Raw genomic sequence first — 27,255 nt, 5'->3', positions numbered from 1 at the left:
AGTTTGGTCAGAGAGGCTGACTCAGGCCTCTTCCCCAGGGACTGCCCCATGGAGTGGCCCACCGTCTGGGGAGCACCCCCGCCCCCTCCACTCCCACAGAGGCTGTGACTCTGGGTCAATGCAGGAGTCACAGAGTGGCGAGAGCATCTGCATGGCAAGAATCAGAATCAGACCCCGGCCATAGGGGGGTCTTCTAGAATGTACTCAGGATCAATGACAGCAATCAGGAAAGAGATGAAAGAGAAAAGCTAAGAGGCCATCATTTTCACAGGGACAGACATAAGTCTGGCTCTGAAATTGCCAGGACCGGGGGTGGCTGGTACACATCAGAGGCCAGCCGCAGCAATCATATGCAAATATCCCACTGGCCCCTTTCCCTGTTTCAGCAGCCGCTGCCCAGCACAGCTCTTGGGGGAAACACATTGCTTGCTCTGCTTGGTCTCTGGTTTGGGGCTGAACCTTTGGCTTCAGTTCGGGGTTGAGTAGTAGGTGGAGGAATGACTTTGTGGTGTAGGGATGCACGCTGGGGCTCGGCTTATGGTCCAGTGATTAGCCCTTGGGCCCGGACTAGGCTGCCCTTCATGTCCTTCCAGCCCTGCTGTGACCAGAACCACTCTGAACCTGTTTCCTCCTCTGTGTAGTAGGACAGAATGAGCCCCTACCTAATATGGTTGTTAAAGAGTAAATGAAATAAAACGAGGAAAGCGCTTGGCACGCTCTGGCACAGAACGAGTGTTCAGTAAGTGGGAGCAGCTATTATTGTTGTTTCTGTTATGATTATGATCACACTCCTATCAACACCGAATGGCCTGGGGATTCTGGAGCTGGAGTGGAAGGGTGATAAGTCACATTCATCAATTCTCTGTGGAGTTGTAATATTTAGAGAGGGCGATGACATGCTGTTCTCTAACCCCACCAAGAGCAAGGCCACAAGCATAAATAAATCAACTGTGCGGTGTGACGTTTTGGGCCTGGATCTAAGGCAGGGAAGAGACTGATGGGTGGCCGGAGAGTTTGGCCTTGGCAGGGAAGGGTGACAGATGGGCGCCCATCACTCTCCATGGCCTCATTCTCCCTTGGACCTGAGGAGGATCCTTTTATCACATCCAAGTCCTGGGGTTCTGGGGAGGCCTGTTGGATGCGCTGGTCCTGTGGATTGAGGCTGGTCAGGGGCCACAGAACCCTCAAGACCCCCATGGAGTCCCCAGATGCCTCTCATGTCTGATGTATGGTAACAGGTGGGGATATCTCTGCCACTCTTGCTGGACAGGTCACTTGGAGCTGGGGCCATGGCTGGCTTCAGACCTGTGGCTTCAGAGCCCTCCTGCTGCAGCCACAGTGCCAGGGTCAGTGGAGGGCCATGCTGTCCCCACTCCTAGGACAAGGGCCTCCGGCTCATGCCAGTGGAGGCTGCTCGTGCCTGGGAGCTCCCGGTGCTCTGCTTTGGGAGGAGGGAGGTGGAGACTGGAGGAAGAGGCCCCTAGAGGAGGTGCCACTTGGGGAAGCAGAATAAGGGTGCAATGCAGCCAGAACCGGGTGCATCTGGGTTACTTTTGCCACGAGGTCACTGTTGTGGAGGAAGAAGAGCATCTGTGTTGAGCAGGCTAGTTCACAACCACCCTGCCCCTTAGGAGCTGTGGGGACTTGGGCAGGTCACCGAGTCAGCCTCAGTTCCTTCATCTGTGACATGGCAATGGTGATGTCCACCCCCTGATCCATCCAGCAGAGGTTTCATCTCTATCTGCTCGCTGGGAACCACTGACTCTGCTCTCAGACACTCAGCTAGAGGCAGGAGCCATGGTGGGAACTGAGGGGGACTCTGGCTCTGTCATCAGGAAGCTCCCCTTCTCTTTGGGAGGACACACAAACAACAGAGAGTAAACTGGAGACATATCACACGGGGAGTGGAATTACTGAGCTGACACACGGACTTTGCCTTCTGGCGGAGTACAATGCTAGATAGCCCACCTCTCAGTCACTGGGGAGCAGAGTCTGTAAGAAGGGCCTGGGGCTTTGCAAGGGTGCTGGGAGGGTAGAGGAGGTGCAGGGTGTAAAGCCCTGGGCCCCAGAATGGGCTGCAGACTGTCTGCCCTGAAGAGGCAGCTCAGGCTCCAGTGTGTGGAAGAGCGTGTTAGCTCACTGGTTTGAACGAGAGCCTCATTCTCAGAGACCCAGGAGTCCTGTGGGGCTGGAGCTGGGGGTCTTGGCAGAGGGCTGCTGACCCGGGGTGGGAGTGGAAGTGAGTAACACCTCCTCACCATGCAGTGAGGGTGTAGCAGGATCTGGGGAGGGCTGCCCTTCCCTCAGCCCTCCCCACTCCCTTTCCTCCTCTCCCCGTCTATCCCCAACCTCCCCCTTTTAAGGTTATCGTCTCTTCTCCCATCTCCTTCAAGGACTTGGCTGCGTCCCCAGGTCGCTCTGGCGTCTGGCTCCACCACGGCATGGCTCTGAATTATAATGACCACAAGACAATGTCTGTCATGCTCAGATACCCATGGGTGGACTGTACACCCTGTGGGCAGAGAGGGGAAGCGTTTACCTCCCCACGTCCCTAGCCGGTGGACAGACAGAGGTGTGGTCTACAAACATACAGGTTTCCTGTCTCCAGTCTCATATTAAGAGTATTCTTTCTGGTAATGTGCCTGCGTGTGTGCTAAGTCGCTTCAGTCATGTCTGACTCTGCAACGCTATGGACTGTAGCCCGCCAGTCTCCTCTGTGCCTGGGATTCTCCAGGCAAGAACACTGGAGTGGGTTGCCACGCCCTCCTCCAGGGGGTCTTCCCCACCCAGGGAGCGAACCCACATCTCTTGCATCTCCTGCATTGGCAGACAGGTTCTTTACCGCCACTGCCACCTGGGAAGCCCTTTTCTTGTCGTATTTCCTATCAACTATAGATATACGTGGTCCTTATATTATCATCTCTTTCATGCCACAAACATCTTTTGAGCTGCTACTATGTGCCAGGCATGACTCAGAGTAGATGGAAAAGACACTGTGTTGCCCCTTAGACAATGTCAAGCCCTCACCAGTGAGGTAAGGCAGAGCCGGGTGCTATGGGTTGATGACCCAGCTGGCCCCACTGGTGTTGAGTCTTTTCTTTTAATTAATCAATCAATTGATTAATTATTTTAGTTGTGGTAAAATATACACAGTATACGATTTATCGTTTTAACCATTTTAAGGGTACAGTTCAGTGGCATTAAGTATATTCACATTGTTGTACAGCCATCAGCCCATGCATCTCCAGAAGTTCTTTCCTCTTGTAGAACTAAAACTCCATTCTCATTAAACACTAACTCCCCACTCCTGCCCTTCCCCAGCCCCTGGCGACCACCATTCCACTTTCTACAAACTCGTCTATTTCTAGGCACCACATTTAAACAGTTATGCAGTATTGGTCCTTTTGTGTCTGGCTTATTTCACTTAATGTCTTTAAGATTCATCTGTACTGTAGACTATATCATGTTTTCCTTTGTTTTTTAAGGCTGAATACCATTCCGTTGTATGTATTTACCACATTGTGTTTTTCTATGCATCCATTGATGGACTCTTGGGTTGCATCCACCTCTTGGCTCCTGTGAATAATGCTGCTATGAACATGGGTGTACAAATATCTCCTTGAGTCCCTGCCTTCAATATTTTTGGGTATATACCTAAAAGTGAAATTGCTATTTCATATGGTAATTCTATTTCTTTCTTAAAAATTGTATTTATTTCATCTTGGCTCTGCTGGGTCTTCGTTGCTGTGTGGGCTTCCTCTAGTTGCGGTGAGCAGGGCCTGTTGTGGTGCATGGGCTTCCCAGGCAGTAGCTTCTCTTGTTGCAGAGCACAGCAAGGGTGCCTGGACTCAGTAGTCGTAGCGCACAGGCTTAGTTGCCTCACTGCATATGCATTCCTCCCAGACCAGGGATCGAACCTGTGTCCCCTGCACTGGCAGTCAAATTCGTAACCACTGAACCACCAGGGAAATCTCAATAGTTCCATTTCTAACTTTTTAAAGAACCCCACACTGTTTTCCCGAGTGGTTCACGATTTTACCTTTGCACCAACAGTGCACAAAGGTTCCAATTTCTTCATTTCCTTGCCTGGGATTGGGTCTTGACAACAGACCTAAGTTGGTCCTGGGGCGTAGAATGGGGATCAGTGGGGAGTGGAACCAGCACCTCTCTGCCTCTCAAAATGAGGGTCCCCAGAGGAAACTGGAAGACAGAGAAGTTGGCGCACAGAATCACTGACCAGTTAGACAGGTCAGGCTGCCTTTGAAACAACTGAAATCAGTTGTGCTTCATGATTCTGATTCTAATGAGAATTAAGACACACGAAGGCTGATTCTGGGCAGAGTGAGTCAAAGAGGACATCGTGAAGATGAAAGGGTTAGAGTTAGGGCCTAAAAGAAGAATGTGATTTATTGTCCATCTTTTAAAAATTAACATATTTATTATACAAAGGACGTATGTTCTTTGTAGGAAAATTGGAAAATAAAAGCAGCATGAGAAGTAAATAGGAAGCACCCGTCTTGTCACCACTGAGAGGTCCCAACTATGCTAGACTATGCTCGATCCTGATGCAGGGACCCTCCCTTTAGGAAGCGTCTCCCCAGCTCTCCCCAGACTCTGGAAACAGAAGACCTGCAGCTGCTGTGGGCTCCACTGTCTGGGGAGGGAGAAGGGCTTGGGGCGCAGAAGCAAGAGCAAGGGCCTGGCGGGTGGAACTGAGGTCGGCAGTGAGGATCCCAGGACACGCCTTGACCCCGGTCCCCCTGGGCCCATTCCTAGTGGTCAGGCTTGTCTTAGGACCCACACCTTCTGAAGGCAGAGGTCCCATCTGTGGGAACTGAGCGGGCACGGCCATCCCAGGGCAGCTTCTCCCAGTAGGTGGGTGTGTGCCCACACGCAGTGTGCTCAGATCCTCTCCTTGGCCTTCCCCCTTTGCCCCCCCAGCCTGCGTAGTCAGATGGTCCTCTGGCTGCTCCCTGACGCCCCGCTTTAATCGTTCTCCACTGCCCCCCGGGAAATGCCCTGTCATCTGGTGCCGATTCTTAGCCAAGGGTTGATGAGACCACACTTGATTGTGCTGCTCACCTAGGGCCTGGGGGTGGCCCATCACCCCCTCCTTTATCTTTCAAGCAGCATGGAACCGGGTGGCTCTCTGGGTTACAGGGCTTGGAGCAAACAGAGAGATGCTGAGGGGGCATCCCTCGCTGTCTAGAAGAGACCCCTGGCCTGTGGCTGGGCCTCCCCAGCCTGCACACTCAGGGCCTCCAGGGCACTTCCTGCCCTGCTTCGCCAGAACCTTCTGCTCCTGCTGTGCCCACCACCCCAGGAGTTGGGCTGAGACCTGGCTGTGCTCCCTTCCCAGCCCCCACCCCATGACCTCTGTTCCCCAGGCCCCCGCTCCTCCTGGGCCCACCTGGACAGATGGTTTGCCTCTTGGCATTTCTCAAGTTCCCTCTCTGTACCAGATGGGGAACGCTGGAGCTCAGAGGGGTGGGCCCTCCTGCTGCCGCCCGCCCAGACACTCCCCCCGATACCCCCTCCCCACCATTCCTGGCTGCTCAGAAATGCTGTGGGATGCGATTTTGGCACAGGAATAGGATCAGATGCTGGCAGCTCCATCAAGTCCTAGGGTCTGCTGGCAGCAAGAGGGAACAACAGAGAGAAAAGGAAAGGTGCTTAACCAAAAATGCGCACGGTAAGGCTGTGAAGGGCCTGTTGTGGTAACTGGGATGAAAGGCCTGCCCACTCTTGCCTCTGGAGTAGAAGGCGGGCTACCTGAGTGATGGATGGCTTGCAATTAGGGAGGAGTGCACAGCTGGGGTGGGCCTACCCAGCTTCTGCGCGCACCAGTCATGAGGGCCTGGTTGCGTTGCCAAGACAAGCTCTCAAGTGGGAGTTAATCGATGAATTAGTACCTCAGTGCAAGTCTGGGCCCTACGCTGTTGTAAAATGGCCTTCAGGGTCACTAAGGAGCAGATCGGGAAATCTTGGCCAGCAGAACAGACAGCCTGCCATTGGGTAAACCTCGTAAACCAGAGGAGTCTCCAGAAGTAACAGACACTAAGCAGATTCATCCTCCCCACCCATCCCAAGGCAGTGGAGGAGTGTGACTTCCCCTCTGACAGGAGGTGGGGGGATCATGGGGTGGGGGGTAGCATTTCCATCTACATGGAGGACAGGCTGCAGGGCGAGGGCTTGGGACCATTCCAAGCTTCCATGCCAGTTACGAGTCTTGCTTTGAGCCACCTCCTGCCTGGCTGCTGGTCACTGTCACACCGTGTGAAGGAAGGGAGCAGGCCACTGCCCCTCCCTGATTCCTCGGCAGCTGTTGAAAGAACTTCTTTTATGGAAGAGTAGATCCCAGCGAGCTGGAGGGAGGGTCAGACTTCCCAAGGCACCATCCCCATGGATGTTGTTTCTGGCGTCCCCTAGCTTGACCAGGAAGCTGCCTGGCCTCCTCTGTAACTATTCCACCATTTGTTCTATGAACACTGCTGAGTGTCTGTGGGGTGACAGGCCGAGGGTTCCCCAGGCTCGTGTCTCAGATGACATGCTTGGGACCCCAACAGGCCCAGTGTGATAGAAGGACAAGCTACTGGAGTTACTGAGCCTGCTTCTTCCTTGCGTTAAACTATGACTAATCTTTTCTATTCTACAAATATATATTAGACATTGTGTAGGTTGAATTGTGTCCTCCTAAAAGATGGTGGCTCAAATGGTAAAGAATCTGTGGGCAAATGCAGGAGACCCAGGTTCGATTCCTGGATTGGGAAGATCCCCTGGAGAAGGGAATGTTTACCCACTCCAGTATTCTTGACTGGAGAATCCCATGAACAGAGGAGCCTGGTGCGGCTGCAGACCATGGGATCACAAAGAGTCAGACATGACTAACTGACTAACACTAAAAGATACATAGTCCTGACCTGTGAACGTGAACTGAGTTGGAAATAGGGTCTTTGCAGTGAAGTCAAGTTAAGATGAGGCCATGCTGGAGGGGGTGGGCCCCTGATCCAATATATGTGGTGCCCTTATAAGAAGGGGAAAATGTCATGCAGACCCAGATACACATGGAGAACGCCTTCTGCAGGGAGAGGCAGAGGCTGGAGAGACACAGTTGCAAGCCAAGGAGTACAGGGATTGACAGCCAGTCCTGAAAGGGAGCGAGGCAAGGAAGTATTCCATCCAGAGTCTCAGAGAGCGCATGGCTCTGCTGACTCCGTGACTTCAGATTTCTCGCCTTTAGACTTCTAGCCTCCTGCCTGCCGGACAGAACTGAGAAGATAAATGTCTGTTGTCTTAAACCACCCAGTTTGTTGTTCTTTACTATAGCCGCCCTAGGAAGCTAACACAGGCACCTGCCATGTGCTGGGTGTTGTGCTGGGCGTGTGAGTGTGTGGACCTGGGATGGACAGAACAGAGGGCAAGGTGGATGTGACCTGTCCTCATTCACACAGTCATTCCAAATGTCACTGAGCAGTTCCTTTGTCTGTCAGACGTTGTACCAGGGGCCAGGATGTGGCGTTGAATGAAATAGACCAGAACTCTTGCAAAGGCTTTACATTCTAGTGGAGAGAAACAGACATGATTCAGTTCAGTTCAGTTCAGTCGCTCAGTCGTGTCCGACTCTTTGCAACCCCGTGAATCACAGCATGCCAGGCCTCCCTGTCCATCACCAACCCCTGGAGTTCACTCAAACTCATGTCCATCGAGTCGGTGATGCCATCCAGCCGTCTAATCCTCTGTCGTCCCCGTCTCCTCCTGCCCCCAATCCCTCCCAGCATCAGAGTCTTTTCCAGTGAGTCAACTCATCGCATGAGATGGCCAAAGTATTGGAGCTTCAGCTTTAGCATCAGTCCTTCCAATGAACACCCAAGACTAATCTCCTTGCAATGGAGACATACAGAAGGGAAGGGAGATAGACATATGGGAGGATTATAGATTTAATCAGGGTGGTGGAGGCCTTGGGAAGGTGTCATGTAAACTAGTACAGTGGTTCTTAACCCTGGCTACATATAGAATCACCAGGGAAGATTACAATAAAACAGAACAAAAACAATCACTAGCAGAGCCCTGTCCCAGACCGATGAAGTCAGAGTCTCTTGGGACGTGGTGGGACCTCGCCATAGAAAAGTTCACAGGGGATTCAATGGACACCAGGTCTCAGAGCCACTGGTTTAGTGAATGAGAGCTGCAGTGGAGAAAGGAATTCTCCAAGGCCCAACCAGGTGCCTGTGGAGGAGACTGGTGCCAGGCCTGCTCGTATGCATACGCAGCAGGCAGAGGCCCTCCTGGCTCAATGGCTGGGAGAGCTCAGGCGGCTGTGGGCTGAGGATGCAGTGAAGCGAGACCCCTTGAGCCCTGGTCCACTCACGTCTGCCTCGTGGTTGTCCTTCTCCCGTCTTCTTCTGGGCCTGGTGCTGTGGGTTACCCTGCCCAGCAGCAAGCCTGCCTCTACCAGGTTGCTGTTCAGTTGCTCAGTTGTGTCTGACTCTGCGACCCCAAGGACAGCAGCACAGCAGGCTTCCCTATCCTTCACCATCTCCTGGAGCTTGCTCAGACTCATGTCCATCGAGTCCATGATGCCATCCAACCGTCTCATCCTCTGTCGTCCCCTTCTCCTCCTGCCTTCAATCTTTCCCAGCATCAGGGTCTTTTCCAATGAGTTGGCTCTTCGCATCAGGTGGCCAAAGTATTAGAGCTTCAGGTTCAGCATCAGTCCTTCCATTGAATATTCAGGGTTGATTTCCTTTAGGATTGACTGGTTTGACTTCCTTGCTGTCCAAGGGACTCTCAAGAGTCTTCTCCAGCACCACAATTTGAAATAATCAATTCTTTGACACTCAACCTTCTTTATGGTCCAGCTCATTTCACATCTGTACATACTGGAAAAGCCACAGCTTTGACTATACGGACCTTTGTCAGCAAAGTGATATCTCTGCTTTTTAATACACTGTCTAGGTTGGTCATAGCTTTTCTTCCTAGGAGAAAAGCTCAGTTGGGAATTATTTTTATTTCCCACCATGGCAGAGACTAATCAACCCCCAAAGCCAGGATTCTGCTGTGTAGCCTGGGATCCAGTGTGGAACAGCCAGTGGGCCTGGTGTCTGCCAGCTTTGCAATCAAAACATGATGCTTATAAAGGTGTTCCTTGACTGAGCAGTTGATCTTGACTACTGCTTCCCCGGCTTTGATTTCTTGAAAGTTAAAGAATTTCTAGAACAGCTATATAACGATTCTTTCACATAGACTGGGAGAGAACTTTCCCCTTTCCTGGGTGGGGTGCGGCTGCCCGAGAAACTGAGAGCCAGGAGGTGGCTGGTGGGCGGGATGGTGGTCAGCACTTACTTAAGGAGCCGGGATCATCACCAGTGTGGATTTCCAGGTGCCAGGCATGAGAGCCTCGTGGGGGCTCCGGCTCCCTTTCATCCTCTGAGCCCCTGCCCTATGGCTGCCCCTCTGGAGCAGCTGGACTGATTCCTGAGTCCTGTGGGCTCACCCACAGTCTCTCTACTCCTCCCCTTCCTTACCGTCTCTTCCTTCCCCTCATTTGTCTCCTCTCGAACCAGCTCCCCCAGGTCTCCCACCCTCTTTGCCTTTCCTTCTGAACTTGTCTGCTGGTCTCCACTTGGATCAGAGTGGCTGGTGGAGCTGGGAAGCTGGGAAACAGCACTGAGCTCCAGCCCAGGGGCTGCCTTCTCACACTTTTCTTGTACTTGCCTGGCCCAAGCTCCAGGAGGCACTCCCACTTCCTGTCGTGTGCAAGCTGGTGCCCAGTGTGTCCCCTTGCGATGGAGTCCTGTACTTGCCCACCTGTGGCAGCCCACACCCACCCCTCCACCTCCCTTCACCCTGTATACAATGCCAGACCAGAGCATTATGCTTTTACTCACTTAAGATGACTGTGGGGTCAATAGTGTAACATTTATTGGCTTAACACCTGGACTGTGGAGCCAGGTTACCTGTGTGGCCCTGGACAGCTGACTTGACCTCTCTGTGCTTTAGTTTTTTTTACCTATAAAAGGATTCCTACCTCATGGGGTGGTAATGAGGCTTAAATGAGTTAATACATGTAAAAGGTTTAGTACAGTGTCCAACTATTTTAAGACATATATTACTATCCAGGTACAACGAGGCTAACAGATCAGGAGACAGCTGCCATTGAAAAGAGGATTTGTTACTCACGGGTCCCGAGAAGAGAGGGTACATTGTACTGTGAGGGGGGTACTCGGGGATACATGGGGGTCCGTCAGGAGGTAGAGTGAGGAGAAATGTGGGCAAAACCTCTGTTGTGGTTTCTGCAGAACGATCAAGAAAGGGAGAGTCAGCAGGCTTCTGATTGTCTAGTTTTATAGTAATGTCGGCGAGCTCTGGGGCACAGGGGACTGTCCCACGTCACCTGGCATCTGTCCCTGGGGTGATGAGGGCAGGGGAGTGATGGCCCAGGTGTGAGGACTTGACTCGGGTAGGAGGCTCTGGACTGTAAGGCAAGTGGTTAACCATCTCTAGCACCTGGCTGGCCTGGGAGGGGCAGGCTCCCCAGGTCAGCAAGGCCCCAGATGTCAGACGGCAGAATGAAACACACACACACAGTGTCCGAATAAAATGACAAGATACGTTTAGTTCTACATTCTGGTGTGAAGTGAGGCTGTCGGTCCGGAGCCTCGAGGGCTGCGTGGATCAGAGGGCACAGCCCGTGGGGAGGAGCCCCCACACTGCTGTCCACAGCTCCTCTCGAGGGTGCACCCCCTTGTCCCGGGACGGGGACACCGGATCCTCCTTCAGTGCTGCCTAGAGGGCCCCAGCCCCCGTGCGTGGCCACCAGGAACAGCTTGGCTCACAAGAGCTACTACATTTCTGCATTCATTTTAAGAAAAAGCTCTCAGAGCCCTTACACGTTCTGGCCCTGGGGCCTCACCTCTGAGAGTCTGTTTTGAAAGAAAAGGAAGACATGTTGAATCTCGGGAGTGGATGAAAGATCACACCACAGAATACAGGGACCAGCGGGCGCACCCGAGGGGCTTAGGGGTGAAGCCGAAGGGGCTGGTGGGACAAGGTGGGGGCTTCCCTGGATGCTCACTGGCTGCACCTTCCTCTCCCTCTTACCCTTGGCCTCTCTGTTCTGTCTCTGCTAGAGCAGGGATCCCCAACCTCTGGGCTGAGGACCGGCACCCTGTCAGATCAGCAGCAGTATTTGATTAGAAATAAAGTGCACAATAAATGCAACGTGCTTGAATCATCCCCAAACCATCCCCACTCCCCCTAGCCTGTGGAAAGGTTGTCTTCCATGAAATCGGTCTCTGGTGCCAAAAAGATTGGGGACCGCCCTGCTAGAGGACTCCCTTGGGGGTGGAGGGCCTGGGCTGGGATTCCCTTAGTCTGGAGTTGGGAAGTGAGACGTCTGTGCGGCTCCCATTAGGGCCTGAACACTTTCCAGACAAGAGGAACCAAAGACCCCTCTCCTGGACCCAACTACCTTGAGGAGGCTGCCCGGGAATCAGATGGGGGGCAGGCCTGACAGGTGGCTGAGGATGGGGGCCCTGCCCTGTTGGTGTGGCCTCAGGCAGAAGCACACGTTCCCAGGCCTCTGCCTTCCCTTTCCTCCTGGGTCGGGGGTGAGGGTACAGGGAGATGCAGAGAGCTGACCCGGCATTTGCCCACCAGCTGGGAAAGGCCACCAGTGTCAGCTGTCTCTCTGTCCCCTCCCCAGCAGCCATTTGGAGCTCCCAGGACTCTTGCCGGCCAGCAGTCCCCCTAAGGCAGAGGGTGGCCCTGGCTGTGTCCCCCCGGACCTTCCTCCCTCACGGGGGTCTTCCCCACTGTCTCCCCAGCATCCTGTTTGCTGACATCGAGGGTTTCACCAGCCTGGCATCCCAGTGCACTGCCCAGGAGCTGGTCATGACCCTCAACGAGCTCTTCGCCCGCTTCGACAAGCTGGCTGCGGTGAGTGCCCCCCATCCCCCTGCACCTGCCACTGCCCTGGGGCCCCTGTGTGCCTGAGCCAGGGCTGGAAGGGTGGCCTGGTTCGGGCTGCCTGGGGTAGGGTGCTGCGGGGCAGCCACTGGAACTGGTGAGCAGGGCTGCACAGGCTGCGGCTGTGTGTTCTCACGCCCTGTGTCGGCCCCGACTGCACACTCAGAGGCGCTGTCATGGTGTCACCAGCCAAAGGGGAACGAGCCCTGCATCAGCAGACAGGAGGTGAGGTCTGCAGGGATCATGGCCCAGACCCCTGAACTTGTGAAATTTGTGTTTGGGGGAGCAAATTCGGTGCCACACAGTCACTTTACTGATGAAGGTAGCCAGGGTGATTAAAAAAGAGTCTGAATCTCTACTGGCCTGCAAACAGCTGTGTGTCACCCCTGGGACTTCCAGAAAGAGGACTCCTCCATGTTGGGACAGATTGGAAGTGTCCCCCCACCCCCACCCAGACATGGAGTGCGAAGGACACATTGGTTCATTAGTCCCTGACTATACTCTGTTGTCCTTTCCCAGCCTTTGTGGCTTTGAGTCATGCTCTGTGCCTTTGGAGAGTCCTATATCGGGGACACTTACTGCAGTGTCCACTGGCTTGTGGACATGTCCCTGGGCAGTCACAGGATGCCAGCCTAGATCACGGATGAGAGCCAGTGCCAGGGTCTCTGAGGGCATTGACGGGGGGGCCTCACACCTCACCTATTTTATCACCGAACGTGGGCAAGGTGAACAGCAACATGCTCGGCCCTTGGGCGTAGGAAGGGCCTTAAAGGAGAGTCCAGGACACACAAATACTTGGGTTCCAGCGTCCCAGCTTCATGAAATAACTTCTGGGATGCAGGTTTGGACAGCTCTGAATTGGTGATTAATAACAGTCCATCTCAATCCCAATTACTCATCAGTTGCAGCCTGCGGGGTGACCCTGCATCTGGCGGGGGCTTCCGCTCATGGCGGTCTTAGCACACACGTGCTCACAGGCTTAGCAAAACTCCCTTGGATAAAAAAATTCCAGGCTGAGGGTCAGCTGAGATTTAGTTAAATCTTGTTTCTGCTTCAGTCTTTCATAAAAGGAGAGTCACAAAACTGTTAGTAGAAGCTTCGGCTAAGAGTCGGAGCATGCCCCAGGGCTGCAGTGGGATGGGGCCCCTGCTCTCAGCTCGGGGCCTCTCATGCTGATGAGTCTGCCACCTTTGCTGCCACACTGAGCCAGTTGCATTCTCCTTCGGCCTCAGCTGTGGCCATAAAAGTGAGTTCCTGAGGCTGTGGGGCCTGGAATGCTTCTCTAGGGCTGTTTGGCCTGTCCTCTGTCCCCCACGGCTCCCGATAAGCCTGTCCCAGTGCTGGGGCCGCACCTCGTGCCAGCCCTGCGTCTGTGCTCGCTGCCCTAAAAGGCAAGTTATTCCAGGCACAGGGTGAATCTGTTTGCTTCCTGTTTCTTTCCCTCCCACTTCTCTTTCCTGCTATTTTTAATTTTTAAAATTAATTTGCTTTCCAGGAGAATCACTGTTTACGCATTAAGATCCTGGGAGACTGTTATTACTGTGTCTCAGGGCTGCCTGAAGCCAGGGCTGACCACGCCCACTGCTGCGTGGAGATGGGCATGGACATGATCGAGGCCATCTCGTAAGTGCCCGTCTCCAAGGTGACTGCCCGCCTGTAAGGACATGTCCATCTCCAGGGGACTGCCCGTCTGCTGTCCCACAGCCTGAGTAACTGACTCATGTTGAACTGGTGGATGCAGGGAAACAGTGTGGCAAAGCCACATCCCAAGGACCCTGGCCACCCTGGAGGGTTGATCCACACCTGCAGGCCTTGGGTCTTCTCTTGGGCTGTCTGCAGCAGCCTGGGAAGCTCTGCACACAGGGACCTGTCCTGGGAGAAGGGAGGGCTTTGCAGACTCCAGGGCATCAGGAGGTGTGGAGCCACCCCTCCAGGAGAGGGGGACTGGCTGGCAGTCACGCTGTGCCCTATGCTGTGGGAGGGCCTGCCACTCTAGCCCCTATGTCTTCTCAGAGCCAGTCAACCAAGGGTAGAAGTCGCCAGTCCCATTTCTCCCCAGATGAGAAAGGTTGGGCTCACAGGAGCTAAACAGCTCCCCGGGGTAATACTGCTAGGCAGGTGGATGCAGACACAAATTTCCCATTTAAGAAAATCCATCCTTCCTGGGAACAGTAGCAAACAGGATCTTTGGGCTAATTCTTGATTACTGCTGACCACAGAAGAAGTCCCAGTCATTAAATAACATGGACAATCCAAGCTTACAGTCAGTCAAGGGAGAGGATCAGAGATTGCATCCAGGATTATTAATTGTGAGTTTTAGAAGTAGCCTGTATGGGGCAAAAGAAAAGCCACAGTGGGCAAGGTCAGAGGTCAGAGTAGTTGTCCCAGGAGGTGTCCAGGTCCATCCTGTTTGGCTCGGTTCCTTTCGGTGGTGTTTTCTGAGTTCCCCTTCATGCCTGGGCTAGACACAAGGCCAGAAGCATGGGGTATGTTGAGGGAGAGAGTCCAGGACTCCTGCTGCTCTGATACCAGGCATGCCCAGTGGATACCATCAGGGAAGAGAGGCAAACTGCAGCAGAGGGCCCAGGATAGGGCAGTTGATTCCACTGGGAGGACCACGGGAGGCTTCATAAAGAAGGTGGCTTTGGAGTTAAGCCAAAAAGGCAGAATGAGAGACATTAACCTAAACAGGTGTCCAGAGGTCTTGTGGACGGAAGACACAGCTCCAGCAAAGGTATTGGCAGAGTTGATCCTGGGACGAGAGAAATGCTGGGTGACCTAAATATTCCCTGTGGTGGGTGTCAGCCTCTTGGTGGTAGGATGGGGCAAGAGCTGGAGTCCACATGGTGGTCCTGCCCACCAGGCCAAGTCAGACTGCCGGCCCCACGGCTGGCTGAATGGGCCCATATGCAAGGAGTTAGGGAGGGTCCAGGCCCCTAAAAAGTGCAAATGTGAGCCTCCCCCCAGATCACTGGCTCCCTCTCCTGTGCCCCCCCACACACACCCAGAGCTGCAGAGCTTCCATCCGACTCCCCCTCCTACAGGCTGCCCACCCATCTACTGGGGACCCCCGGGTACGTGCATGGTGCATGTGGTGGGGTTGGAGCTGTCTTCTAGCATGTGGAGACCCCTGGTCCCCGCACCTGCCCCAGCTTCTTTTCTTCCCTGGGCAGAGTCTGTGTTCTCTTCCTCCATCATCCTGCTACTGTTAAAGAAGCAGCAACGTGGCTAAATCTGACAATTATATGAATGGAGTTTGGAGTGACTGTAACTTTCCTGTTGACTCAAATCAGCACTAACGTGCGCTTGCATTTTCAGAACACAACTTAGTTGATGACCGAGGGTGGCGCTGGCTCAGGTGTCCGAGCTGTGGGGGGAAGCAGTGGGGCCTGGATTCTAGTGTGAGGTGCTGCGCCACCTTGTGGGCAAGATGGGAAACAGCGCTCTCACAGTTTACAGCCACGGAGCACCCAGGGCTCAGCCCTTGCCCTTCAGGTTGAACAGTTTCACACTCTGGATTTGGGCTGGCCCAGAGAGAAATGACCCTTTGGCCCCTGCACCTTCTCACGCACCCTGACCCCATGCCTTCCAGCCACCCCACTCTCTGCGCCTGGCCCTGAGCCCTTCCCAGCCTCACCCCTGCTCCATCCCCAGGCTGGTCCGGGAGGTGACGGGTGTGAACGTGAACATGCGCGTGGGGATTCACAGCGGGAGAGTGCACTGCGGCGTGCTTGGCCTCAGGAAGTGGCAGTTCGATGTCTGGTCTAACGATGTCACGCTGGCCAACCACATGGAGGCTGGAGGCAAGGCGGGGTGAGTGCGTGGCAGCAGCTTCCTGCCTGGCCCCACCCAGGTGGCTGTCGTGGGAGGGGGCCAGGGTGGGCACGACCAGGTACCTGTGGCCCTAGGGGTGGCAGAATTTAAGTGGGATTCCTCTAGTACCTGACCACTGACACCACACACGGCCATTTGTAGGGAGCCTGTCCCAACCCTCAGCTAAGTGTTCATCCAGAAAATATTTACACAGAATCTGGTGGCCTGCTTTGAGATGCAGGAGGCAGGGAAGACTTCTAGATGGGGGAGGAACCCTGGATAATTTCGGGGATGGCCAGGACATACGGAGGTGGAAGGTGAGCTGGAAGGAGCAGTGTGGGGACAGGTGAGGGAGGCGGGGTTGGGGGATGGGCTAGCCTGAGGACAGGCTTAGGGAGAGGAAAGCACAGCACTTCCAAGGAAAGCAAGTGGAGCAGATGGCCTTTTAGGAACCAGTGGGAGAAGTAGTGTGCCTGTGCAGAGGACGCTCATGCCAGGCTGGAGAATTTGGCCACAATCCTGTAGTCAGCAAGAGCCACCGCTGGCTTCTGCAGGTTTGTGAGACTGGAGGCTGTGTTCTCCTGGCAGTCTGACATGTTACTTTATTATAATAACACGATGCCAATGTGCTGTGGTGTGGTCTCTTCGGACGTGAGCTGGGGCTTGGCCCACCGAGCCATCTTGATGACTTGGAGGGGTACAGTCCCTTGAGGGACCCAGGTAGGGGTGAGCATTTGAGCCAGAGCTCTGGGATTGGAATGGTGAGTCAGTCGGTGGCAGTTTGGTTCTGCACAGGAGCGGGGGTTCTGGATTCACGTCTACTGCCCTCCTTTCCCTGCTTGCCTCTCCACCCTAGACGCATCCACATCACCAAGGCCACACTCAACTACTTGAATGGTGACTACGAGGTGGAGCCAGGCTGTGGGGGCGAGCGCAACGCCTACCTCAAGGAGCACAGTATCGAGACCTTTCTCATCCTGCGCTGCACCCAGAAGCGGGTCCGGGGGCCAAGGGCTGGGGCGGGGTTGGGCGTGGGCAGGGGCCTGCGGTGGAGGGGGGCGATGGAAGAGCTTCATTCCTTGTGGGAGGAATGTTTCTTGGCCTGCTGCTTCCTTCTCCTCTTACTCTTTCCTTGGGTCAAGTCCCGATACAGTCGTGGTTCCTACATCTCCAGAAGGACACGCGAGCCGCAGAGGCTTAGCAAAGGCTGATAGCAACAGATGTTTTCATTTTACGTCTGTTGCAAAAATGCAACAGACCTCAGATCAGTCAGTAACAATGCAACAGAAGGCCAGGAGATGGACATGAGGCATCAGGGTACACAGTGGCCTTTATGTCCACCTCCTTGTCTGTTGCCTGACGAGGCTGATCTTGATCCCTCTCTGCCTGTACTTGTATCTCTCTCTTTCTTCATACTCTGTTCGTCCCCCTCTCACTTTCTAGTCTTTCTTCTTCCTTCTTTTGTCTCAGCCCACACTTGCCAAAATATAAAACAGAATTATTAGAAGACTCCAGTGTCCTATTTTTAATAGCGTCATGTTCCGTGTTCTTAAATTTTAAAGCAAACGAGAGCATTTTCTATTTTACCCACTTTATATTTCTCCCTAGATTGAAATGCCTTTTACTTATAAATCTTCCAATTGAATTTATCTGTTGGTCAGAGCCCTTTGATAGAAAAAACGTCCCTGTTTCTTTCCTAAGGAGTTAGACTAAAGACAAAATTAAGCTGTGAGACAATTTCAGCGAAAGTCTTGGAGACAGCAAAAATAGATTTTTCAAAGTGGGCAGAATTGTTTGAGACAGGCGCCCACCCTGGGAGGAGCATCAGAGGGGTACCCATCCTCTCTGAGCAGCCCGGCACGTGGATCCGGGCTGCGGGGAGCAGGGTGTGGGGGTGCTGAGGAGGGTCCCTGAGGGGGTTGTGTCAGGCCTGCCACAGACACCTGGGCAAGGGGTGGGAGGGCGTAGGTGCTTTGGGGAAAGCGCCTGTGGCTTAACTGACTCAGTTTCAAGCATTAGCTTGTTGTTTGGCAGGAGTATAAATGACCTTAAATCCTCCCAGACCCCCCTCCCGCACCCTTCCCCTCCGCTGGGCCCACAGGCCTCCTCATCCTGCCCCACCCAGGATAAAGTCTTACCCTCTGCCCCCGCTTCTCTGGTCTTGGTTCTTCTAGCTTGACAAGTGGTCCAGAAAAGATGAAATGGGACAACCCCCAACCCTAGTCCCAATCCAGAGCCCTGTCTGCTGAAGCAGGCTGTATCTCTCCCCTCTGCCTCCCTGATCTGAGCGGCTGCCTTCCCAGGCTCAGGGATGGAGAAGCGGGGAAGGCCACCCAGGTCCCCCCAGGACCTCTGCAGCCCTCCACCTGGAGCTCGTTTGGATGGGTGAACAGACAGATTGTGGTTGGCAGACGGAGAGCTGGTTGAGGCCCCGTCTGTGTATTTGTACAACGCACATCAGCCCTTGAACCTCACCTTCTCATGACCCAAACCTCCCAAAGTTGCCTCTGAGCAGCAGGACCTGTTCTACTGTTCACTGTGCTAGAGCAAGCCTGGTTTGGGGTAGAAATTGGAATCTCGGGTTTCCTCTCCCTCCATCACCCCCAGTCACTTTCAGATCCAGGCTCTAACATTCTGTGCCAATGACAGATGTTCCCACACCCCATGGCTTCCCAACAAGATCAACCTCATCATCCTGTCCTGCTGCTCCCGCCTGAGGCTCACAGCCCCCAGCCAGGGCTGGTCTGGGGAGTTTGGAGGAACTTAGGATGCTTTCTTGGGCGCACTTTAGGGCCCCAGGCTGTGCAGAGAAGGAAGAGGCCTCTGCCATAACTCCTACCTGCCCAGGCACTGGGAGGAATGAAATTCTTGGTGTGGCCTCACCCGATGGGCCCCGTCCATGGGCTGATGCCTTTCTGTTGCTCTCCCAGAAAGAAGAGAAGGCCATGATTGCCAAGATGAACCGGCAGAGAACCAACTCCATTGGGCACAACCCGCCTCACTGGGGGGCCGAGCGCCCCTTCTACAACCACCTGGGTGGCAACCAGGTGTCCAAGGAGATGAAGCGGATGGTGAGTGGCTGGCGGGGCAGTGTGTGAGCTGTACTCTCCAGGGCTGGGGCCCCCTCTGCGTGAAGGGACTGGGTCAGGCCCCTCATGTGGCCAAGGGAACCTGGGGAGCCACAGGAGGAAATGTTGGAAAGGGGTTCACCCTGACTTGGAACCAGGAGCCAGAGCACCTAACTTCCAGCCCCGGGCTTTCTCCGTGGGCCCCACCATCTCTTGGCATGCTGGATTTGATTTTGGAGCAGAGTGATAACACCCCTTCCCCCCTCCCCCTTGGCAGAACTTGCTGGTGCAGGCTGGACTCAGGGTCCCATAGAGCCTCCAGGGGTCTCTTGGAACTGTCTGAGGATCTCTGGGGAGTTAGGTGGGCACCAGCTTTTCAGACACCTTCTAGCATCTGGTACATTTCCCAGACTGCTGAAACATATACTCTGACTCAGTCACCCAGAAAAAATCCCAGTTCTTTTTGGCAGGTGCCAGAGATGGTCTATTTGCCCTCGGGGCTGAGAAACACCCTGCTAATTCCAGTCTCCCTGTGAGACCATGCAGATTGAGTGCGGGCTGAGTGAGCTGAGGCTGTGGTAGGGGCGCTGCCTCCGTCTCAAGGGACCCTGCATGCCTCAGGGGACAGACACCCTCAGCCGCCCCTGCACACACCGGGGACAGCTAATTCAGGAGGTGCTGCCAGGGTTCTATTAGTGAGGTTCTGGAAGACATCAGAGGGTGGGAAGAAGAGGGAGAGGGGTGACAGGAAGTCGGTTTCAGCAGCAGTGTTTTCTTTCTTTTTTCCTGAGAGCTTAGCTTCTACATCTGAACACACTCCTCAGCTCAAGGGCAGCTGGATTCCCAGGCAGGAGTTGCCCACCCTGAGAGAGGGATAGGGGTGTGTGTGTGTATGTGCGTGTGTGTCCATTTAGTTGCCACAGAGTCTGATAAAGGAATGGGTGGCATGCCACTCACACTAGGATCCCCAAGTTGGGATCTGTGGCTCAGACTGGGTTTAAGTTGCAGCTGCAGTGACTAGAGACTCCAAGAGTCCAGCTGAGTTGGCAGACAGATCCATGGGTCTGAGGGAGGGGACAGTCTGGGGACCAGTCATTCTGCTCCTTGCCAGCTAGCCAGTAGCAGATGACGGACTTTTAAGGAAAATGCACAGAAGTAAAAAAGTGCGTTGAGTCAGGACCACCATTTTAACTTGACGGTAAAGAGGCAGCTTGCAGGACACCAGGGTTGTAATATAAGGCACAGAGTGGAGGAAGCCTGGCCTCTAGCTGCAGGGCTTTGGACTTGGACCTGGTCAGTGCCGCCCAGGGCTCCAGGCACCACTCCGGCTTCCTCCAGGCCCCTCCACAAAGCAACTGCTGGACCTTCTCTCTTCTCACCCCGGTTCTTTAACCATCCTCTGCAGACTCTGTGCCGCGTGACCAGGAGGCCAAGAGGTGAAAGAGAGGGAGAGACGAGAGAGGGATCCTTTGCATCCTGAGAACAGGGTGCAGAGAGGGAAGCTCTCATGCAGGCGGGAGGACAGAGCAGCACGGGGGAGCAGGAAGACTGGAGAGGGAGGACAGAGGGTGAGGGGAGGAGGGGAGGAGGGAGAGCCAGCAGCAGGCAGGAAGTTGCCTGCTGTCCGTTCTCTGTTTAAAATCTTTGGAAAGTTTTTTCCTCCAGTGATGTTCGGTGTAAGTAGACTCTTCAGTTATTTCAGAGTCTCAGAGGAGTCAGTTTGGACTATAAGCACCTATTTGGCAGACACATTAATCACTGTTAGGACAAGAAGCCTTGGAAGAATTAGCAGAAGGGCCGTAATTGGGAAACAGTCTCAGGGGAGACTGGCTGCCGGAAAGGTTCCTCCTGGTGGTAATTGCTTCGCCCAGAGGGGAGGAAATGGAAAGTGAGCAGAAGAAAAGTGTTGAGGACACCCCTGTAGGAGGAAAGAAGAGGCTCCCCACCCCGCTCCTTGCTGGGCAGAGTTACCCAAGGGGCCAGCATCGAAGTACCATCTCCTGGGCCCCTGCCTGCCCAGTCAGAGTGTCCTGTCTGGAATACCGTTGGCTTTGGGTGTTAAACCTGCCCAGAAGCCCTGGAGAAAGATACGCAGAAAGAGAGCTTCTTCCTGGACTTTCACTGAAGGTGGGGTGGAGGGTGGGAATTAGATTAAGCAGTGACCGAGAACAGTTACAGGGTAGTAACTGGCAGTCAGAAGCTTCTTTCTTTAAACCTTGATCCATCTTATACCCAGCTTGTTAGGCACAGTGAGGAGCTGCACTGCTTTTGGCATGTGTCGTGAGGTCTCTAAGGTTATTTATTAATACAAAGGTTGGCAGGGGATTGTGTAAGGTGAGGACTCGGGCACCAGACAGAAACACTGGGCTGAGCTGCTACCCAGAAGTGCTGAGGCAGAACTGCAGGAACCCACCTGAGGGGCCTCCTCTCTGGGCTGAGGACCACGGTCCTAGAGCTGGTGAGCAGCTTGGGGACTGGAACCCAGTCTGCTGGCCTGTGGGTTGCTTCTGTGTTTGTTTATTTTTGCCATGCCAGGTCTTGCTTGTGGCAAGCGAGCTCTTTGTTGGGGCGCACAGGCTTTCTCTAGCTGTGTCTCGTGGGCTTTTTTGTCATGGTGCATGGGCTTCTCTTGTTCCAGGCTCTGGAGTGCGCAGGCTCTGTAGTTACGGTATGAAGGCTTAGTTTCCCCAAGGCAAGTGGGATCTTAGTTCCCTGACCAGTGATCAAACCTGCATCCTCTGCATTGGAAGGCAGATTCTTAACCACTGGACCACCAGGGGAGTCACTGGCTTGTGTTCTCAGAGGCCCTTTGCCATCGAGGTTCATCCGCCAAAGTGTTTTCTGACAGTCGTCAGCCCACCACTCCAAGCCGGCACTCAGGGAGCCTAGAGCAGACGCAACCCCCAACAGCAGCCCATACAAACGACCACAGGAACGCTGGAGAAATTCAGAGACAGGTTTGTTAGAAACATTTCGGCTCTAGTTCTGAGCTGTAGAGACCAGTATAGGCATAACGCGGCTTGGACGTCCTCTGAGTAACGCTGTTGCTGGGCCCTGTGGTGGAGGTGAGCAGGCCAGCCCCACACCGTGTCCTGTGGAGAATGGGCCTTGTACCCTGAGGGATCCCGCCTGCCCCCAGGTGGGGCACTCACCTGAGTGACCCCGGCTCCTCCAGCCTCGAGCAGGGACGGTGTGGTGGGCCAGATCCTGCAGCCGGGACGGAGGGCTGGGAGATTCTCAGAGGACAAGGAGAAGGGAAGACCACCACAGGGCCGCCCGGGAGGCACTCAGAGCCCACAGTCGGGCCCTTGGACGTGCCACTAGGGCTGCCGAGGCCCCTGGGAGCACAGACACCTCAGTTCCCACGGGCCTCACATCTGTTCAGAGCCGGAAGCTCTGACTCCTGCAGACCAACCTAAGTCCCCCTCCTCAGGGGGAATAAAGATAGGTGTGTTCCCCTGGGATTTGGGCCCCCCGACATTTACCAGCCCCCTGTCTGCCCAGAAGTATGTTCCACGTGGGCTCACAGGGACAGGAGGTCACTCTCTGCCCTTGTCCTGGCAACCTGCAGCTGCCTGCCCTGGGTGCTTATGCCTCCCACGTCCCACCCCTCCCCATTTAGGGGCCCCTCCCTCCATTCCGTCACAGTCAGACCCTGACACACCGCTGTCCTTTGTGGACTTTGTAGATGGACTCTAGGTAGGGCCCGGAGTCTGGTAACTCGTCAGGGCCCCTCCCACCCTCACCCCTGCCCTGTGTGAGTGAGCATCAGATCGGCAGTCAAACCGCGGCAGGTCTGACTACAGGTACCTCGCCTCCTGGGTCCCCAGCCACCCCCAGCCTAACAAGAACACAGATTCTCAGATACCAGAAAAGCTGTTTCAGGTGACCAGGGTTTCATTTTCTCAAGCTCAAAACTTGTGAACTCCCAGATTCTCTGTGTGCTTGGCGGTGGTGGGAGGTGAGTGTCCGTGAGCTGTGTGTGCCTGGGTATGCACAGGCATGTGGGGACTCACTGACTTAGCAGTTTCTCTTATTTCCCTCTCAGTAAGTGGAAGAATTGAGAGGGCACCCACCAAGCCCCTGGTGGCTCAGACGGTAAAGAATCTGCCTGCAATGCAGGAGACATGGGTTCGATCCCTGGGCAGGAAGATCCCCTGGAGAAGGGAATGGCTACCCACTCCAGTACGCTTGCCTGGAGAATTCCATGGACAGAGGAGTCTGGTGGGCTACAGTCCATGGAGTCGCAAAGAGACACAGCTGAGCATAACACATGTATACCACCAGGCCCACGGTCCAGGAGGAAAGTGACGGGAGGTTTGGAGAAAGACGAGGAATCAGGTGTGGGGACCAGAAGAGCCCAGACACATGGATTTTGCCAGCAGAGGAAGTGAAATCACAGTGCAGCCCCAGTGTCTAGCAGGGAGCCTGTCCCAACTCCAGCTGTGCTCGCCAAATGCAGGAGGGCGTGGACGGCTGAGCACAGTGCCGTCTGTCCGCGCTCTGGGTGAGCGGCGGACAGAGCACGAGCTGCGGCCCCCCGTCCTCACCCGCTCTGTTCTCACTCTCCTCTCCTCTCTCTCCATCCCTCTTTTTCAGGGCTTTGAAGACCCCAAGGACAAGTGAGTCACGTGCCCTTCTTCACTGCTGCTCCTCGGTCTGGGGGTGGCCTCTGTGTTCTGTGGAGGATGAGCCCAGGACATGCAGTCTTGGCCACAAGTGAACAGAGCCCATTGCACCTGAGAGCCCAGCAGCGGGAGCCCAGGCCCCCGTAGAGAGGCTGGGCCTTGGGACCGCCCGTTTATAATGTCCACTCCACGCGTGCGCACACACACACACGTGCAGCTCCCAGGATGGGGCAGGCCTTACACATTGGTCGCCAGCTCCTGGCCATATCCCAGCGACCCGAGAGAGTATCCCCTTCTCTCTCTTCCGCTCCCCTGTCTCTGGGGCTGTCAGAAATCCCACTCGAGGATTGGGCTTCACTCTAGAAGTAGAGTGTTTAGTTCAGCACCAAAAGATTGTGCAACATGTTTCCCATAGAGTCCCCAGAGTCAGGCAAGAGCAGCCGGGAGGCTCCCAGGCCTTGCGACAGAGGTCTTGCATTCTGGTCTCAGCCTTTGATTTCAGGATAATGGTAGAGCTGAAGAGTGAAGAGCAGAGATTGTTACCCGCAGGGGTAAAAACAAACCTTTGATGATAATTCATTTTATCATTATCATGTATAACATATATGGGCTACCCAGGTGGTGCTAGTGGTAAAGAAAACCCACCTGCCAATACGGGAGATGTAAGAAATGCAGGTTCGACCCCTTGGTTGGGAAGATCCCCTGAAGAAGGGCATGGCAACCCACACCAGTATTCTTGCCTAGGGAATCCCATGAACAGAGGAGCCTGGTGGGCTACATGTTTCATCATTATCATATATTAATATATATACCAATAGAGTTAGAAAATCCTTATGGTCAGGGGGCTTCCCTGGTGGTTCAGAATGGTAAAGAGTCTGCCCACAATGCAGGAGACCCGGCTTCAATTCCTGGCTCGGGAAGATCCCCTGGAGAAGGAAATGGCAACCCACTCCATTATTCTTGTCCCATGCACAGAGGAGTCTGTCAGGCTACAGCCCACGGGGCCACAAAGAGTTGGACACTACTGAGCGACTAACACTTTCATTTTCACTATGGTCAGTGAAGCCCCCACAGCCCGCGGGGGCGGTTTTCTGAGACGGGCAGTTTTCTGCACATGTAAGCACTTAGGCTTCTGGCTGTCCTGGTGTCACTCTCAGAAGGAAATGACAACCCACTCCAGTGTTCTTGCCTGGAGAATCCCAGGGACCGGGGAGCCTGGTGGGCTGCCATCTATGGGGTCGCACACGACTGAAGTGACTTAGCAGCAGCAGCAGCAGCCCCTCTAGTGGGTCTGGGTACCAGGGCTGAGCCGGCAGTCCCCCGGCAGTAGCGCCTCCTGGTGGTCAACCTGTCTTGTGTCTGTGGTTCCTTGCTCACCAGGAATGCCCAGGAAAGTTCGAACCCTGAGGATGAAGTGGATGAATTTCTGGGCCGTGCCATTGATGCCAGGAGCATCGACAGGCTGCGATCTGAACATGTTCGCAAGTTCCTCTTGACCTTCAGGGAGCCTGACTTAGAGAAGAAGGTACAGCACCCCATGAGGGAAGGAGGAGCCCCAGGAAGAATCAGGACCACAGGGAGGGGGAGAAGCAACAAACAGGTTCCCTTCCCACTTCCATTACCATGGAAAGAGCTCCACTTTGTCACCGCCATTTCCCCAGCTCTGACGCTGTCCTAACCAGGAAATGGGGCTTTTAGGGAGACTTTCTTGGTGGAAAAAGGTAAACCTTAATTTCTTTGTGCCTCAGTTTCCTTACCTGGAAAATGGGGATTTTCAACATACCTACCTCATAGTGTCAATGAGGATTAAACAAGTCCATGTGTGTAAAACCCATGAACCAGTATCCGCCACATAGTAGATGTTCAGTAAATATTGCTATTTGTATTATTGTTATTATCATTATAATGACAAATGGACCATCAGCTGCCTTTGGCACACTGAAACCTCAAAGTATTCGAGTTGGAAGGAGTGGTCAAGAGCTCTTTGTTCCCCTCTCCTTAAATTGTGACTGAGAAAGTAAAGCTCAAAGTAGTTGGATGATTCACCCTAGGCCGCCCAGTGAGGTAGAGACAGAACCGGAACCAAAGCGGATCCAGGGTCTCTGCTACACGTCACAGGGTCTCGCTTGTGTTTGGGCAACATGGGATCATGTGAACTCATGATCGTGGCCAAATGAGGCACACAGAATCAGGAGGGGGGATGCTATGAGAAGGGGACTTAGTCTGCTTACCAGCATAAATGGAACTGAGTCACGCATTACCCTCTCTGCCAGCACAGCCATTCTTCCAGCTGGTTGATTCATGGGAGGGGTGGGAGTTGGGAGTCAGGACCTTGGCGACGAGCTCTGGGACTCTTGACAAGTCTCCAGGCTTCTTTGAGACCCAGCAGGCTCATCTCTGAAACAGAAACAGCAGCAGTCCTGTGCTGTTTCCTGGGGCTCTTGTGACGATGTGCGGTGGTGCCTGCAGGCTCCGGCACGTGTCCTAGTGTGTAGGTGGTGCTCAGGAACGTGTGCCGTGATCGTTATGGATTACTCCCATGGTGACCCAGCCTGCAGAGTTTCTGGTTTAACATAGTTCAGCCGCCCTCCCCACGGCCACAGTGTGGTGAGTGGGCTGATTTCTGGAGAGCTGAGGCCAGTGCTGCTTCCTGACCGGGCCTTCCAGGTGTCGGGAGTGGGCAGTGCCGGCTGTGTCTGGGGTGAAGGGGGTGGAGCAGACTGGCCGGGTGACTCCACCCCCTCACCCTGTCCGTGTCCTCTCAGTACTCCAAGCAGGTGGATGACCGATTCGGTGCCTACGTGGCATGTGCCTCGCTCGTCTTCCTCTTCATCTGCTTTGTCCAGATCACCATCGTGCCCCAGTAAGTACCTCATCCCTTCCAGGCAACCTCTTCTGGCTGTAGGGGCTCCAGGGTTAGAGAAGAGGTCATAGTAGATCAGAGTGGGGTGGGATCTGAGCTGAGTTTGCTCAGATAGGAGAGCAGTCTCCAGATGTGTGCTCAGGGGAACCAGGAAGCCAAGGTCTGCCTCCTCCCTGGTGGGGAGGCGAAGTGCTCTTTGTGGGGGACTTCCATCCGGGCCAGCGCACGGGACTCCCCTTCCCTTCACCTCATCCTCTCAGGCTGCTTTAACACAGACCACTGTTGCCCACTGAATCACCCAAAGTGTTCACCAAGTTGGTTTCTGTGTGACCTTTGGTTCCTGCAAAAAGTCAATACATCTTTAAAAGAGAAGGGTTGAACTCCCCCAGTGGTCCAGTAGTTAAGATTCTGTGCTTCCAACACAGGGCGTGCGGGTTGGGTTTGGACTGCTGCTTGGACTAGGGTCCCACATGCTATGCCGCACAGCCAAAACAAAACATAAATAATTTTTTTTTAAGATAAGGGTTTTCTGCTACTCTGGGTATTTCAAAGACTGGATCTCAGATTCTGAAGGCTTCTCTCAAAGAGATGTACCTGAACTCTTCTGAGGACTGGCCGTGTCCTGAGAAAGGCCTGTGTCTTCTGAGGGAACCACTCAGAAGTGGGCTGTTGGAAATGAAGTGTTTGTTAGATAGTCAATCACTGTAGACTCACAGCTATGTGAGAAAGACAGCCGCTCCACATAGGTGTTTATGCATGTGTGTATATAGCGGCATTGTGTGCATATATACACATCTCTTACTTTTCATTAAACAACATTTCAAGCATACAGAAAAATAATGTAATCAACACCCACCCCATTGGTAGAACAATTGTTAATATTTTGCAAATTTTGTTTCATCTCCTTTTTTCTGAT

General features: G+C 54.0%; 1 protein-coding gene across 1 annotated transcript in view; it reads left to right on the top strand.

Annotated features, from left to right (window-relative positions):
- The window catches only part of ADCY5 (adenylate cyclase 5), a 154,832-nt gene that overhangs the window by 93,442 nt on the left and 34,135 nt on the right, over positions 1 to 27,255 (top strand). The window contains exons 4-11 of the mRNA XM_055395631.2: positions 11,826 to 11,937; positions 13,463 to 13,590; positions 15,622 to 15,780; positions 16,637 to 16,778; positions 18,711 to 18,851; positions 23,448 to 23,470; positions 24,857 to 25,001; positions 26,242 to 26,339. Coding sequence (XP_055251606.1) covers positions 11,826 to 11,937; positions 13,463 to 13,590; positions 15,622 to 15,780; positions 16,637 to 16,778; positions 18,711 to 18,851; positions 23,448 to 23,470; positions 24,857 to 25,001; positions 26,242 to 26,339 — 948 coding nt within the window. The remainder of the gene's footprint in view (positions 1 to 11,825; positions 11,938 to 13,462; positions 13,591 to 15,621; positions 15,781 to 16,636; positions 16,779 to 18,710; positions 18,852 to 23,447; positions 23,471 to 24,856; positions 25,002 to 26,241; positions 26,340 to 27,255) is intronic.

Source organism: Moschus berezovskii, chromosome 1, assembly GCF_049115385.1.
Source record: "Moschus berezovskii isolate FMDL1 chromosome 1, NW_MosBer_1.0, whole genome shotgun sequence".
Taxonomy (NCBI): Eukaryota; Metazoa; Chordata; class Mammalia; order Artiodactyla; family Moschidae; genus Moschus; species Moschus berezovskii.
This window is presented reverse-complemented; position numbering and strand designations above follow the sequence as displayed.